The 16,657-nt window shown below is 42.0% G+C and overlaps 1 protein-coding gene across 6 annotated transcripts in view; it reads left to right on the forward strand.

Moving 5' to 3' along the window:
* The window catches only part of TENM3 (teneurin transmembrane protein 3), a 621,635-nt gene that overhangs the window by 167,848 nt on the left and 437,130 nt on the right, over window positions 1-16,657 (forward strand). For all 6 annotated transcript variants that reach the window (XM_066237373.1, XM_066237376.1, XM_066237374.1 and 3 more), the window contains exon 2: window positions 4,490-4,800. In XM_066237373.1, coding sequence (XP_066093470.1) covers window positions 4,569-4,800 — 232 coding nt within the window. In that variant the 5' untranslated portion in view covers window positions 4,490-4,568. The remainder of the gene's footprint in view (window positions 1-4,489; window positions 4,801-16,657) is intronic.

A 16,657-nucleotide genomic window follows, 5' to 3' on the forward strand; every position in this document is an offset into this window, starting at 1 on the left:
GAGAGTCCAAGTAAAATCAGATTACTTCCTCCAGTGCAATTTTAAAATGTTTCTTTGGAATTAGGATCATGTTATGAAACAATGTAATAATGTCGTTCTTTAGCCAAGTTTCAAAGCATGTTTAAATAATATATATAGCTCAAATAGAGAATGTGATCACCCGAAGTCTAGTGTCCCCAAATCAGGGGCCACCTGGCCACCCCTTTAGTCAATCAAATACATTGCAGGAGTTTAAGAAAAGACAAATAGCCATATAATGGAATTTGCTTTATGACCAGCTGTGTTTTCTTAAAAAGTGTTATGGTTTTTACTGAGTTGTTTTTCAAGGAGCTAATAAAAACTAACCAAGTCAGTTTGATATTGTCATATTCTTGTAGCCAGTTCAAGCAAAAGTGTTTGGTTGGCCCTGGCCAGTTAGCTCAGTCAGTTAAGAGCATCGTCCTGAAATGACAAGGTTGTGGATTCAATCCCTGTTCAGGGCACACACAGGAAGCAACCAATAAGTGCACGATTGAGTGGAACAACAAATGAATGCTTTCCCTCTCCTCCCACCTCCCGTCCTCTCTCTGTCTCTATAAAAAAAGAAAAAATTAAGTCCTGGCCAGATAGCTCAGTTACTTAGAGCATCGTCCCAGAGCACAGAGGTTGCCAGTTCAATTCCCCAGTCAGGGCACATACAGGAACAGCTCAGTGTTCCTGTCTCCCTCCCCCCACCCCCTCTCTCAAAAAAAGTATTTGGTCAACTCTCTTCCTAATACTTTCCTTATTTTTCAAAAGCCCTGCCCATGAATGAAGCTAAGGTTCTATGCATTGAGTGCTTTATGCTAACTAGCCTCCATGACCCTCTTTTTGATGTAGGGCTATGCAGTGTCCGTCTAAGGGCTCCAACAATTCAGTGCTAGTTAAGCAGCTGCATTTTTAAACTTCCATCTTCAGCCTCGAGTGCGGGAGAGAACGCAGAGAACTGCCCTTTGAAGTCGTATTGAACTCATTGACTTCTATCAGAGGGAAATCACTGGTTGCAGACATATTACAGTGCAGATTAAATCCTTGAAGAGTTTGAATGATGTACAAAAATGGAAAGACAGATGCAAAGGACTTGTATAGTGTTTGAAATCCTATGATCAAAATGTCTTCGCCTTTGATGGTTTATTTTGAACACTGTATCTTAATTTATCATGGCACTTTAGAATTGCTTCACAAATAAAGAAAACTCAGATATTTGGCGCTAGCGATGTTCTATAAAGCTCGAGAGTACCTAACATTATCTTTTCATCACTAGTTTTTAACATATTGTTATTGATTTGTAAATCTTTATAATATCACCACGAGGATGCATCTTTACTAGTGATGATATATGTTCATATTACTTTGTTAAAGAACTTATTGGTTATCTAATGGGAAAGATTGTAAAACGGCATCATGAACTATATGAAAAACAGAATACTCTTAAAATTCATAGATCCAAAGGGACAAATAAAGACAGAAGAAGATATGCATAGTCTACCTAACAGAGACATTGGCACATTTTTCTATAAAGACCCAGAGAATATATGATTTAGATTTGGCGGGCTACTCAGGTCCCTGTTTTAGCTTCCTATGGCTCAGGTCACAAATGACCACACACTTGGTTTTTTAAACAACCAAAACTGATTCTTTCAGTCCTGAAGGCTAGAAGGATGAAATCAAGGTGTTGGCAGGGCACGCTCTCTCTGAAGTGCTAGGGAAGAATCTATTCCGTGAGTCTCTCGGCTTCCGATGGTGGTTGGCAACCCTTGGCCTTCCTTGGCTTGTAGCTGCATCCACCAGTCTCTGCCTCGGGCCTCACGCTGCCCACATCCCCATCTGTCTGTGTGTCTCTGTGTCCGAATCTCCCTCTTCTGTCTCTTATAATCATACCAGTCATTGGGTTTAGGACTCACCCTAATCCAGTATGACCTCAGCTTAACTTGATTATAACTTCAAAGACCATATTTCCAGATAAAGTTACATATACAGATACTAGGGGTTAAGACTTCAACACATAATTTTGGGAGGCACAATTCAATTTTCTGTCGTCTCTGTTACAACCACCCGATTCTGTCTTTGTAGATGGACACAACAAGGACAATGCATAGAGAAATGCATGTGCTGTGTTCATAAAACTTTATTTACAGAAACAGGTAACGGATCAGGTTTGGCCCACAGACTAGAATTTCCCAGTCAGTGCCTGTTCTAACTAATTCAAGTGAAACTGCAGCAGCAAAAAAAATAAATAAATAAAAACACAATTTTCTCTTGCTTTGATCAGTTAATTTTTAAAGTTTAAAAAATGCACACATAAGTGTATATATAGAAACACTTCTTTTAAAATAGGTGTCAACTTGAGACAAAAAAAAAATGGAACTTTTATAATGATCTCAAATCCCAAAGCTCTGATCCTAAAAATGCTTGAGTTATAATATTTTTCTAGTCACTCAAGAGCTTTCTGACGATCATTTAGTATGAGGGTCTGTGTGGACTTTCAGCCAATGGGATGAGGGCCACTTTGGAACAAGATTTTCATTGCACTCAGACATATTTACTCGTTCTGTTAGAAAGTACTTGCTAGTCCCACTAAATGTACACTCCATGGGCACAGGGACCTTGCTTTATTCAATGTGTGTCCTCAGCAATAGAAGAAACCCTAGCATGTAATTGTCATTCAGTAAATATTTGTCTAAAGCAACTTGTTTGCTAGAATAAAAATGGTGAATTGGTACGTTCTTGTTTTAATCCTATTGTATAAATATTGTCTTGTCACCATACCTTAAAATTAATTAATATCTTAAACTGAAAGGAAAGCTAGAATCCCAATATCTAGAAATCTAATTTCTATTCAGAGCTCTTAGAAGAATTTAGAAAGAGAAGAATGCGAGTAATAGGCCAGAAGGGGTCACTGGGTATTATTTTTTTAAATTATATTTATGGAATAGAAGAAAAAGGTAGAGAAGTCAAGATACATCTCAGCAACCAAGCTAAAATATTAAGAACTGCTCCTGACAGCACAGTTCAATTGAATAGCAGAGTGACTGCCCGCGTGAGGTCACCCATTCCGGGCAGTGTGAACAGGAAAGGGGCTAGTTTGGTTGAAGACCTAGCAGGAGGAGCAGTCTACCATTTCCAAGGCAGAGGCTCAGGACCGCTGTGACCATTCCAGCTCAGAGAGTTGGGCCATTCTTCTTATAGCTGGACGGAGGGCAAACACTTGGACATGAAAGATGTAGACCTTGTAATGTTGCTCAGAGACAGACAGTCGAGACTCGTGACAGACAGCGTAGGGGTCAGCTGAGCCTGCGGGGGAGAGGCCACTGCATGACCCCACCCTGAAAGCACGGTGTAAGAGCAGGTGACAGGTATGACCACTGCCCGGGATGAAGAGGAGGGAGAGGGGGCTTTTGGGGAGAAAGGACTCCACCGCGGGGAATAAAAGATCTAAGTGGAAGTCACAGCCCTGAGGATGCGGAGCTGGAGAGAAGACCCGAGGCCACCAGCAATCATTTGTTTCAAAAAGGTTACGGAGTCGCTCAGGGAAAAAGTGACCTTAGGAAAGCAGCGGTGCCTCCAGGGAGCTTCAGATGAAAAGGAAAGACAAAATGAGGAAGAGTAAAGACAAAGGAGGGCCGCAGAAAATGCCACCAGCTCGGCCAGGGCCCCTCTCCTGGGCCCCAAGTCTCCCCACCCCTGCCCCTGTCGGTTCAGCAAATTGGGAAAAGGAGTGTTTGCTCCACAGAGAAGCACAGCGCCCTGCTCCCTCCAACTCCCGGCTACTGGCCTTTGCAAGAAATTACCCCCATCAAATTAGCCATTCAAACTGCCCTAACTATGGAGATAAGGCTGATTGAATGCATTTCCTAGAGAGGAAAATGCATTTTTAAGGAGATTAGGAGAGAAGGATCAGCTTTTTCCACAATTCAGGACATGTTGGTCCTTGAGACATGAACGCCATATAAAAAATAATAAAATGTTCAGTGCATTTGACAAGAGTTTCTGCTCCCAATTTGTTCCTGCTTTTTTGAAAAAGAAATGAAAATAGTATGTATATGTTTTTATAAGAAAAAGAAAGCGAATGTATTTATGAAGGAAGGAAATGCTATAAGAGAAACCTTTTCCACTGTGGAAACTTTCGGCAATGTATCGAGGCCAAGTTTAAGCTGACTTCTGGAGTCCAGTTTGCTCTGGAGCAGAAGTTCGTTGGCGTGTGTGTGTGTGTGTGTGTGTGTGAATATGAGAACCAGGTATGATAGCTTACACAGGCTCCCATAATAACTCATTAACAGACACTGCGCCTCAATGTGTAGTAATCCAGGGTAATTGACGCGGGTGGCGCGGCCCGTCTGTTCTTGCTGAAAGCCAGTTCCTCAAGCTAGCGATGCTGGTCCTGGCCACCCTGCTCCGGGCTGCGGAAGGTGTGGTCAGTTTGGGGGTGAATGTTCTGCTGACGTCACGCCCACCTTTTCTCTCTTGGCAGAGAAGCGCGTGAGAGCCGCCCCCTGAGCCGCCCGCCCCCGCGCCCGCCCGGACCCATGCGCCCCCAGACGGCATGAGGCATGGAGGTGAAGGAGCGGAGGCCGTACTGCTCGCTGACCAAGAGCAGACGGGAGAAGGAGCGGCGGCACACCAACTCCTCGGCCGACACCGACGACTGTAGGGTGCCCACGCAGAAGTCCTACAGCTCCAGCGAGACCCTGAAGGCTTTCGACCACGACTCCTCCCGGCTGCTGTACGGAAACCGAGTCAAGGACCTGGTGCACCGGGAGGCGGATGAGTACGCCAGACAAGGTAGGTCGCCCTGTTCCCGGAAAGCCAGGCTGGTGCACAGAAGGCTGACTTTGAGCTCTCACTGTCCGCCCCCCCACCCTGCATCTCGAAAGGTGACATGATTATCTTCTTAGGTGGATGTCCTAGAGTCAAATTTTGAGACGGTCGATACTCACTCTTACAGACTAGAGGTAGAAAATCACCTGGGGGCACAGTGATGCCCGGACACAGGGACCACAACGCCACAGTTTGTATGGGCGGTCCGTGACTCTGCACCTGGCCCCAGTGTTTGTGCGTGAACTTGAAACCAGGCCTCAGGCTTTCTTACAGTCTCGTGAGGGTGCTCACAAACATGTTTCCGTAGTTCGAGCCGGTGCAAAGAGAACAGAAGCTATCACGGAGGAACCTGGCTTCTCCCCCGTTAGAAAGGAAGAATTCCTCTTAGAGCATCTCCGTGTCCCGCCCTGCCCAGCTGTGGGTGTCTGTGTGTTTACACAGGAGCCTGCTGGGAGGGGTCCCACTTTCTCTCTCCCAGGCAGTCTGGGACATTAAGGTTTTATCTTAACGCATCCATGTTTCCCATAATATAATCCATTACAGTTTGGTCAGTTACATATATTTGGTGAACAGTTTAACACTCTGTTCTCTGCCTTCATATTTCATCAGTGACTTCTGTAACTTTACTTCATTATCCCAAACCTTATTTCCACGCTTTGAGACAGTAGCTTAATTTAAATTAGGGTCTATGCAGTTATATTTTGTTTCTTCTAATACAGTCTTGAGTTGTGGGTAAGATTACTACTAATAAAAATAAAATCTTACCCTGGCCGCTGGTGCAGTGGATAGAGCATCACCTTGGAGCACAGAGGTTGCTGGTTGGAACCCGGGTCAGGGCACATATGAGAAGCAATGGATGGCACAACTAAGTGAAACAATGAGTTGATGCTTCTCTCTCTCTCTCTCTCTCTCTCTCTCTCTCTCTCTTCCTCTCTCTCCCCCTCTCTCCCTCTCTCCCACTCCCCCACTCCCTTCCTCTCTCAAAAATAAAATAAAATCCTCTCAGACTGATACTGCACAGCCAATTTACATAGAACTTAGCATTCCTTAGCTAATTTAATCAGGGAATGAACAAAAGTAATTTAAACTTCAAAAATAAAGAATATATTCTTCCTTTTCCAATCACCTTATAGACAGTGTGACTAACAGTTTGCTATTGGGCAGACACAGATTTAAGAAAAAGTAATAATGCAATAAATCATTCAAAAGTTTGAGAATTTTCCATGGTTCTTCTTTCCCTCCCTGCATCGTGGGAAGAGTCTTCCTAACCAGATTGAAGTAGCGTTCGCTCACCCAAACTGGCTCACATCAAAGCAGGCGCATTTGATTTGCTAACGGGTGAATTTTTTTTCTCCCCTAAAGCATGCCTTAATTACAGATATCAAACTTTAGGAAAGGGGGCAAAACAGTTTAAGATTTTTAATCCATATCTGAGATCTTGTTTAATGGACTTTTTAGTTCATTGTATAATGTACTATAATTCTGAATCCATATTTTACTTTTATATTGTCTACACAGCCAATGTAGATTATCAGAGTACACACATGCAGTCTGAACCCAGTGTAAACAGTCTTGCTTTTTGTAACAAAAAAACAGTATTTAGTGCTCAATTGGCAAAACACACACACACACACACACACACACACACACACACATTGTGGAATACTGTTAAACGAACAAGCAGGTGAGGTCTGGTGGACTGGGAAGAGACCTCTCCACCCAAGCAAGCTTTCAGTCTGCCAGAGTGAAGGATGCTTCAACAGGCTAAAAATAGCGAGCTGAAATTGTCACCTCCTAGGCAGCGTCACTCCGGTGCCGAGCCAGTTGTGGATGTCATGGCAGTACCATCTGTGGAGACACCGGAACTTAAGTTCTTAGGGGACCAAACAGCACCCCTCCTCAGCGCCTTCCAAGCCCAGGACGGGAGAGGGAGAGAGGCAGGAGGACAGCGAGCAAGGCACGTGGTGGGGATAGATGTTGCTTGTCAGGAGCAACGGGGTGGGGTCGCTAGAAGAGGTTTCAAAGCCAAGGTCAGAGGGCACAGTTCAGGCAACCTGTTCATACAGCAGAACGTTTAAACACATCCATGGGATGCCCTGCTACTTATAGCTAACATGCACTGTCTCCTCACTGCACTTGTCAGTGGGCTAAGTGTGTGCACTGTCATTTAACCTCCCAGTCACCTATAGCATCCTGCTGTCACAGGCTGAGACGTTCCAGGCTTGGAGAGGCCCGAAGTCCCATGGCAGAGCCGGGACTTGAACCCAGGCCCCCTGTCTCTGGCTCTCAGGCTTCTGACCTCTGTGCAGTTACCAGAGTAGAACACAGGTACAATAATTCAGTCTAGTACTTGCCCGTTGGTTTATCGGCATCAAGTTTAGCCCATTCGGACCGTGCTGATAGAGAGAAGTGAGGGGCGTGGGGCGTGCTTAGGACATGCAGTTGACAGCGTTTTGGTGACAGTCGGTGAGGATGAGGGCGGGGGAAGTGCCATACTTTTCCTTCCCTGTGGCTCGGTGTGGGGTGTCTGTGGCCAGAACAGCAGAGGGAAAGGCTGCCATCAGATTATGTTTTTCTCGAGCAAGCACAGTGACAGATTCTCCCAGGCTTTCATTTTCTTTGAACCTGACAAATGTCAATTTTTCCTCCCTGACTTTTATGCTGTGGGATTAATTATTTAATTGACAAAATGTGCTTCCTGCCACAGTTCCTGACATCATACCCATAATAAAAACGAGAGATTAAAAATGTTCATTGTAGCCAGAGAACTTTGAAACAACTCCAAAGACGCATGCTAATTTAGCTGGTCCTGTGGTTTGAAAGCAACCAGTCAGCCCTAAGTCCGCTCCCTCTTTGAGTGACATGGGAAAACGAAGCTTCCGCAGCAGGAAGGGACGAGCAGAGACACCCCCACCCCGTTCATGCCATCTCAGGAATTCAAATCCGAAGATAGGATGTTTTAATTTTTATTGACCAATTGCATGTCCTGTTATCAAACTTAATTTTAATCATTTTTAATGGCCCTCCTGACTGGCAGACGCCTGTTCAGTCCCTGTTATCTTTAGATCCTACAAAGTTGGGGTGATCTCATTTTCATAGTCATGCGTAATTTGACAGGATCTCACGCAGATCTCTTTCTCTTTAAATCTCTTCATGTGGTTTACTGGGGATGGAAATAGTTTCTCTTCTAGCAGCTGTGGAGCTCTCTGCAGGTGTGACGGGGTTAGGGTGACAGTGACCTGTTTTGCATTCTTGGGCACTATTTTCTTTGATTCATCCTTGAAGAGAATTTATCCTGTCAGGTCTGAGACACATTTCTTATGAAACAGCTGCATAAGATCACCCCACAGTTTTAGAGAAATCATAAAATAAAAGACCATTTTTCTTTTTTTCCTCTCTGCACAATTACATTGCCCGTAGTGTTTTTGACCAAATGAGAACGTTTATCAACTCCAAGAAGGAATGTTGGCCGTGAGGGTGAATTTTGAAACGAGATGGTGTCTGGAAATAAGAGCATGTTGGCTCCACAGAACAATAAGCCTGAAAAGAACCCCTCTGGGCCAATCTTAACCCAAAATATTTACCAGTTAGTAATCGGGGTTGGGGAACCTAAACAGGTGGCTTTTCTCCTCCCTGGTGTCGCGACAGTGCCAGCTAAGGACAGTCGGGAGGAGGAAGGCTTATCCTTAGAGTCTACAGGACTTCCTGCGTTTCTTAAGGCACCCAGGAAAGCACCAGCCAGCTTCAGGGCACAGACATACAGGAAGGAGATAGGACTCAAAACAAACAGGTCAGGATCATCTCGGGAAAATGAGAAACGGAGGTGAGAGACAAAACCTTGAAACAAAATAAAAAAATATATATGAGTACTTACAGAAACTTACATACCAAAAAGGGGTGGGGGGGAGGCAACAGCAACAAAACCAACAATAAATGCTCGGGCTTAAAGCTAATCTACAAACTAAAGAAATATAATACATGAGTTGAATTAGTTGAACAAGAGAGGGTGATCAATGATGAAATTCCAATGAATTGTTTCAAAGAGCAAGTAGAAGAAGTGACTCAAAACAGAAAATGAAGTTCCAGGTAAGATTAAGAAGAAAGTACACAGATACACACACACACACACACACACACACACACACACAGACACACACAGACACACACAGCTCAAAGCACATCCTAGAAAAAAATCTTTAACTTCATGGATAAAAATATTTTACAAGATTCTAGAAAGAGGAAAAGAAGTGACTTCTCTTGTTACTACTCACCAAAGAAACACCAATAAGACTAGTGAATTTCTCATCTGCAACAACGGAAGCTAGAAGAGGATGGGCGGACATCTGCTGTGAGAAAAGGAACTACAACTCGGGGACACTATATATGGAGAAGACAGCGGTCCACCTCTCAGAGCAGATGCAAGAGATTTCAGAGCGTGCGAAGTTTTGGAGACTGCCCTGCCACCGCGCTCCGTAGGCGGAAGCCCTCAGGATGAAACGCCGAGGGGAGCAGCATCTCCGCGGGCTGGCGTGAAGAGGCCAGGGGGCAGTGTCGAGCCTCCGCCTCCGCGGGGTGTGCAGGGTTGGGCAAGAGCAGGTCTACAGCTGTGAGTGCAGGCAGCACAGAGTTGCTTCTTGTATAATGATCTATTTATCATTGTATTAGGTTCCTTACAAGCAACTGTAAGCCTACTTTTGCCCCATCGTGGATGCTGTGAACTCCCAAATGATAACGACAAGAGCAAATAGAAATATGTAAGAAACACTACCAGGGAAACCAAAAACAAACAAACAGGCTACAACGAAATCTGCAAAATGCAGCCGTTGGAGGACCGTGGTAGGGAGGGTGTTCCCAAACCAAGTCTGCAGAGGGAGAAGGGGGAGGGGCACGGCAGAGAGCAGTAGTGGCGAAAGGCTCGCTGTCCTGCGCTCGCTCGTATGCACATGAGCCACGGGTACTTGTATGTGAACGGCAGGGAAAGAGAGGCAACCAGCGGAATGAGACAGCACCATACACCTACCTGATGAGCAGTGGAAAGGGAGGTGTGGATCACAGTTCGAGCCGTTCAGCCCAAACAGCTCCAAGGAAGAAGAGGCAGCAAGCAGAATCATGATAACCGTAAAACAAGATGGAAGAAATTGGCCTCTGTGACACATGACATGACATGTAAAGGCAGTGAGTTTTGGAAAACAAAAACTTCAGTTGGTTTGTAAAAGTTATTGGTATTTATAAGAAACAGACTTTAAAATGGTTGAGAAGAACGAGATGATTTCAGGAGTCAAAGTCTGTATCACATCATCTGTGCACTGTGTTGTGTGCTCAGCACCCCAAGTCAGGGCTCCTTCCGTCACCGCTGATCCGCCCTCACCCTCCTCTCTGTCCTCCCCGGCTCTCCCTCTGGCAGTACCACACTGCTGTCTGTGTCCAAGCCTGTGTTTCTTTGCTTAATCTCTTCACCTTTTCCACCCAGCCCCCTAGCCCCTCCCCTCTGGCAGCTGTCAATCTGCTCTCTGTGTCTGTGAGTCTGTTTCTATTTTGTTAGCTTATTTTGTTCATTAGATTCCACATATGAGTGAAATTATATGGTACTTGTCTTTCTCTGACTGGCTTATTTCACTTAGCATAATAATCTCCAGATCCATCCGTGCTGTTGCAAAATTGTATTAACCAATGTCACCCCAATAAATTCAATTTGAAAATCAAAGAAGGAAAAACAAAAAGAAAAAAGAAAATAATTTTTGAAAACTTAAAAAAAAAAGAATGAGATAGAGAAGGATATATCAAGTAAATGCAAACTAAAGAAAGCAGGAATGGCAGTTTTAATATTAGGAAAGGTCGAATTTACAATTGAAAACTAAAACAAGATAAAGAGGACTATTGAGTAAATAATTAAAAACAGAGGATGGACACTCTTAAATTACATACAGTAAAGAATATAAGGCTAAATTTATAAAGCAAAACTATTTTAAAATGATGTTCAAATACATTTATTGTGGGATACTTTGGTCTGCCTCCTTCCAAATCAGACAGATCTCAAAGACAAATATAAGACAGGAATTATATACAATTAATAAAAATTCAGCCAAAATATAAATACAGATAGAAGCAACACAATTTTTCATATTTCTATGCAATATTTACAGCAGAAACAAAATATGCATTTAGTCACCAAAAGGAAACATTTAAAAAAATCAGAAAAGCAGAACTGTGTAAGTCAAAATATTTGTTCATATTAATTTAGTAAAATTAGAAATAAATAACAAAAAGATAAACAAACAAAACCCCTTTTCCCACACGGAGTATGATACTTCTGGGTCACAACAAGAGTGGGAGAAAGCAGTGAAATACAAATCAGCTTCCAATATCTATGGGAGTCAGTTAAAGTCATAATCAGAGGGAAAATATATTGTTAAATAATATATTTAAAGACTGAGGACCAACAACAACAAAAAATAGTATATTTAAAGACTGAGGACCAGTAAAAAAAAGGAATTTGCTGTAAATCTTAAGAAATGAGGAAAGTATCAGAAAAGCAAACTGAAGGAAGTGGGAAGAGGTAGATAGTCAAGATAAAACTAAAATCAAAGCAAACACAAAAGCTGATTCTTTTAAAAGACTAAGAAAATGGAAAGCGCCTCATGATTGCTATTGAAGAATAATGACAAGAAAAATAGCCAGAGACACTGGAAACAGTGTAACAACTAAAAAGAACTGTTCTAACAACAGAATTTAAAACTGTAGAGGAATTTATTTTCTTTTCTTAGCAAAATGTGATTAACCCCAAATTATTTCAAAATGTGGAGAAAACTTGTCAAAATCAGTTATCTCAGAAGAGATTAGAAAGGTCATTAAAAGGGGCACAGTTGAAAAGGAAAAGAGATTCCTATGTTCCTAGGAGAATTTTACATAATCTTAAGCACAACTAAGTCCCATGTTCAAAAAGCTATTCACTGCCCACACACACACTCACACACACACACACAAATGGAAAGCATTAAAATGTACTTTATGAATTTGACATAGCCTTAATTAGAATACTTGATTAAAATAGTACAAAAAAAAGAAGCTATATACAGAAGAAAATGGCTTCTCAGTACATGTGTATAAATCCTAAATAACTATTTGCATACAGGGATCTAGCAATGTGTGAAAAGAACAACAGGCTAGACGAAATTAGTAACTAAGTGGCTACTAATCCTTGGTGATAATGCAAGGTTTTATTTTCAATGTTAGAAAATGTGTTAAATTAATTAGGTTAATAAATCAAAGTAGAAAAATATGATCTTATCAATAGATGATGAAAAGGTGTGGGATGAAACTTAGAAACCATTCCTTATTAAAAGAAAACTCATTAAGTAAAACGAAAAGAAAAAACAAATATGTTAGTTATACATAGGATGACCAATTGAAAGCATTAGACAGCATTCTCATTGGTGAGATCCTAGGACCATTTCAATTAAAATCAGGAACATAAAGGTTCATCTACTCTCACAATTACTATTTAGAATTGTTTTAGACATTTTAGCAATCTTAGTAAGAGAAAAATACTAAGTAATTTATGTTATTTGGGAAAAGTTAATTTAACACTTTTGTTAAATATATTACTCATTGTATACATACAAAAACCATGTATCTCTAGAAATAAAAAATTAAACAAATTGGTGTTTGCATGAATACATGACAAGTATGTAGACATCACAGGTAGTGTAGCATAATAATTAAGAGATGATCTATGTTTGGGTCCTAGATCTGCCACTCATTAGCTAAGTGGCAAGTGACATATTCTTGGCCAAGTAATATGCTTGGACAAATTACTTAATTTCTCTGTGCTTCAGTTTTCTTCTATGTGGATTGTGCTTTAGTTTTCAATCTGTAGTTTGTTGACAATGAAATGAGTTATTATCTGTCAACTGCTTAGAATAATATCTTATGCACATTCCATATTATTTTTAAGTAATTACTAAGCAGTAATTGGCTAAATTTGTAAGCCAACACAGTATCTCATAATGGTAACACACACTATAAAATTCTTTGTAACAAATTTTGTAAGAGTGGTAAGGAACCTATAATGAAGGGAGCTATAAAATATTATTGGAAGTTGTAAAACAAGATTTGGTAAATATAAAGATAGTTTTTAGATCGAGAGAATGATATTATAAGAATATCAATTGTCCAAAAATAGTGCATAGAAGTCAAAGCTAATTTTTAATTGAAGAAAGTGATCTTTATGTGAAAGAATAAATGTCTGAAAATAGCCAAAACAGATAAATACTGAGGGTAAAATGGCCCCCAAAATATATTCAAAAGATAAATACTGGGGATAAAATGGCCTTACCATATATATATAAAATGAACCCACTATAATTACATCTATATGATACTGGCATAAATAAAGATAAATTGATCAATGGAATAAACTAAAATTTCAGAATTGGGTTTCAGTATATAGAGAAATTTAGCATAAAACAAAAAAAAAGGTAAGTTTTTCTGTTTAGTGGGATTTGATAAATGGTGCTGGCACAACTGGTTATCCATCTGGAAGAATATAAAATTGGACCCATATCTCTCAGCATATTCAAAAATAAATTAAGATGGATTAAAGGCAAACGTAAAGAATAAAGCATAAGCACTCTAGAAGTTGGCCTGAGAGGCCGAAGAAAGCCAGAAGGACTGGATCCAGGAGCCGCAGAAAGCCCCCAAAACGGTGGCTTCAACACCTCCCTCAATTATTGTCTCATCAAGCGGGGCGTCCGGAGGTAGCAGCTGCCAGGGACCTAGGTTCCTTCCGTGTTTTCTTGCTCTGGTATCCTCAGCAGGTGGCCTGTCTGGGGACCCCCAGATGTTTGCTGCATTTTCTATGCCCTGTTGAGAGAGAGGATCAGGGAAGGTGAGAAGCCGTCTGCAGCAGACAGTGTCCTTTTCCTCCCCAGCGGCATCTTCCGACATCTCTCTCTCTGCTTTTTTTCTAGAACTGTTCTACTTGGCTACGCTTAGCAGCAGGAGAAGAGGGAACGTTGACTCTGTTTGCTTTCCAGCTTTTCTAACAGAGGCAGGCTGGGGAGGGGGAGGGCATCTGCACAGCCTGGCGGGGGAGGGGGGGCAGTCAGGACGCCCTGGGGGGGGAGAGGGGGCACCATTCCAACAGGAACAGCCAGTCCTGGAGAAAAGGCTTCAAAGGATTTTTGTAAATATGTAAAACCTTTTATCTGTGAATAAACATCCCGTAAACAAAATTATTATATTGAGAATATGTTTACAATCCACGTGACAGATACATGGTACATATTTGCATGTGAATACTAGAGTAACTTCTACAAATTGAGAACAGAAGGACAAACAATTCAAGGGGAAGGTGGCCTGCATAGAGACTCACAGAAGAGCAAATGCATGTGGCCAGTGAATGTATGGGAAGGTGATCTGTGTTCCTGTATGTCTAAGAAAGGTAGGCGCCCATCCAACGCCTGTCCTGCCCCTGGCTCCTCCCACTGAGCATCCTGTACCCGGGCCACCAGTAGTTTGCTTATGAAGTCCCCACCCCTACCTCCACCCCCCCAGGCTTGGGAAGCAGAAGATGAATGGAAGAGCCTACTGGGGTGACGGGGTTTTCCGGGTTGGAATTCTGAACACTTATTTTTATTTTTTCCAAAAAGACAGCCTCAGAGGCTGGAGTCCTGCTCTAGCGTGCTGTTAATCCGTTCTTCAGAGACAGGTAACTTCATAGACTTACCTGTTCTATCCGGGCGCCCTACATGTTGCTTTCATGGAGAAATACGGATCTGGATCAACTTCTAAACACAATGTGTTCCTAAAGTGAGGACTTTCTGTACAATTGTGAGGTTTTAGCTTAGGAAGAAGCCAAAAAAAAGAGCAACTTATGCATTGATTTACTCAAAACTTCAGTCAATAATGCTTATGAAAGCATGTGAAATGAACAAAATCTATTCATAGAAATACAGAAAGAAAGAAGAAGGGAGGGAGGGAGGGGATATAAGGCAGAATATTAGCAGGTTGTATTTGTAGAGTTGGGCTGTGAGGGGAAAGCATCCAATTTTAATAGTCTATCACCTTTACCACCTGGCCACCTAGTCCCCTACCAGCCAATTTTAAATCACCAAACGTCAAAGGCCAAAAGTAATTCCTGTGTTAGAGCTGCAGAGGTTCAGTCTACACTCTGTGAGTGGGGAGGAAAAGCACCTTTAAGAGAGTCAGAGCCTGACCAGGAGGTGGCACAGTGGATAGAGCTTCAGACTGGGATGCGGAGGACCCAGGTTCAAAACTCCGAGGTCGCTGGCTTGAGCGCGGGCTCATCTGGTTTGAGCAGAGCTCACCAGCTTGAGCCCAAGGTTGCTGGCTTGAGCAAGGGGTCACTCGCTCTTCTGTAGCCTCCCAGGTTAAGGCACATATGAGAAAGCAATCAATGAACAACTAGGGTAACACAACGAAGAATTGATGCTTCTCATCTCTCTCCTTCCTGTCTGTCTGTCCCTCTCTCTGTCTCTCTCTGTCACACACACACAAAGAGAGATACAGCTTGCTAATGTCCACATTGTCTTCAGTTTAGTTTTCAATTCAGAGTGAACCCCAGCCATGGGGGTAAAGGCAGGAGATGGCAAAGGGTTTATGACTCAGCTTAGGAACGAAAGGTAAACCCAGAGTTCCTGGTGCTAAAGGAAGTGCTACTCATGCTTCGACCCAGGACCGGTTCTCTTCCAGGTCCTCCTCCCTGGACTTGCAATGCCATTCTGTTGTTCTCAGCTTTGTGTCCTGTTCCTTGCGCTGCCTTCTTCCTGCCTCTGCACAGACGTGTGTGCTTGGAAGGCCTTGCAGATCCTCTAAGTCCATATTACAGATGAGGAAAACAGAGACTGAAATTTGTTCGAAAGACTCACTCAACCAAAAGCTGATGAGTTCCAGAACCAGAAATAACCAGAGTCAAATCCAATCACTTTCTACTATCTCACCTTCCTGATTGCTACAAAACAACCAAACCATTCCAAAATCCACAGTAAAAAACTAAATATTTTCTTGAATATGCTTGCAACCTTGGAGTAGGCATGGATAGTTTAGAGAAGTGATAACAAGGAATAAATTTATATTACATTTTAAAAGAAAAAGATTGAGGAATTGGACTTCATCAAAATGAAAATTTCTACTGCTGAGAAGATATCCTTAAGAAAATAAAGAGGCAAGACACAGTCTGAGAGAACATGTATACACATATACATAATGCAAAGCATTTGTATCCAGAATATATAAAGAGCTCTTATAAATCAACAACAAAAAGATAAAAAGTGCTGTTTTAAAATGGGCAAAAATCTGGAGTGGAACTACACAGAAAAGACACAAATGGTTAATACACACATGAGAAAGTGCTCAACGTTATTAGCCGTTAGGGGACTGAACATCCCCCACAATGAGATACTAATACTGACTGGAATAACTAAAATTGAAAAGAATCAAAGCACCAGATATCGATGATGACATGGAATAACTGAACTCTCTTACATTGCTGTTGGACATGTAAAATTTTTTAAAAAGGCACATTTTCTTTAGAAACTGGCAATTTCTTATATTAAGTCAAAAGTAACATCTCATGCACCCAGCTTGACCCAACAATCCATGTCCTAAGTATTGGCCCAGACTGCAGTCACCCAGGGAACAGGTGTAACAAATGGAAGTACATGCATTCATGACATCGAATACACCCTGGCCACACCAAGGAAGGGACTAGGCAGCCTGCCACAACAGAGAAGGAACAGTCCAAACAAGCAAAAGGATACAAAATATGTACTGTTTGACTGCGTTTGTGCAAAGTTCAAGA

The sequence above is a fragment of the Saccopteryx bilineata genome, chromosome 6 (assembly GCF_036850765.1).
Source record: "Saccopteryx bilineata isolate mSacBil1 chromosome 6, mSacBil1_pri_phased_curated, whole genome shotgun sequence".
Lineage (NCBI taxonomy): Eukaryota > Metazoa > Chordata > Mammalia > Chiroptera > Emballonuridae > Saccopteryx > Saccopteryx bilineata.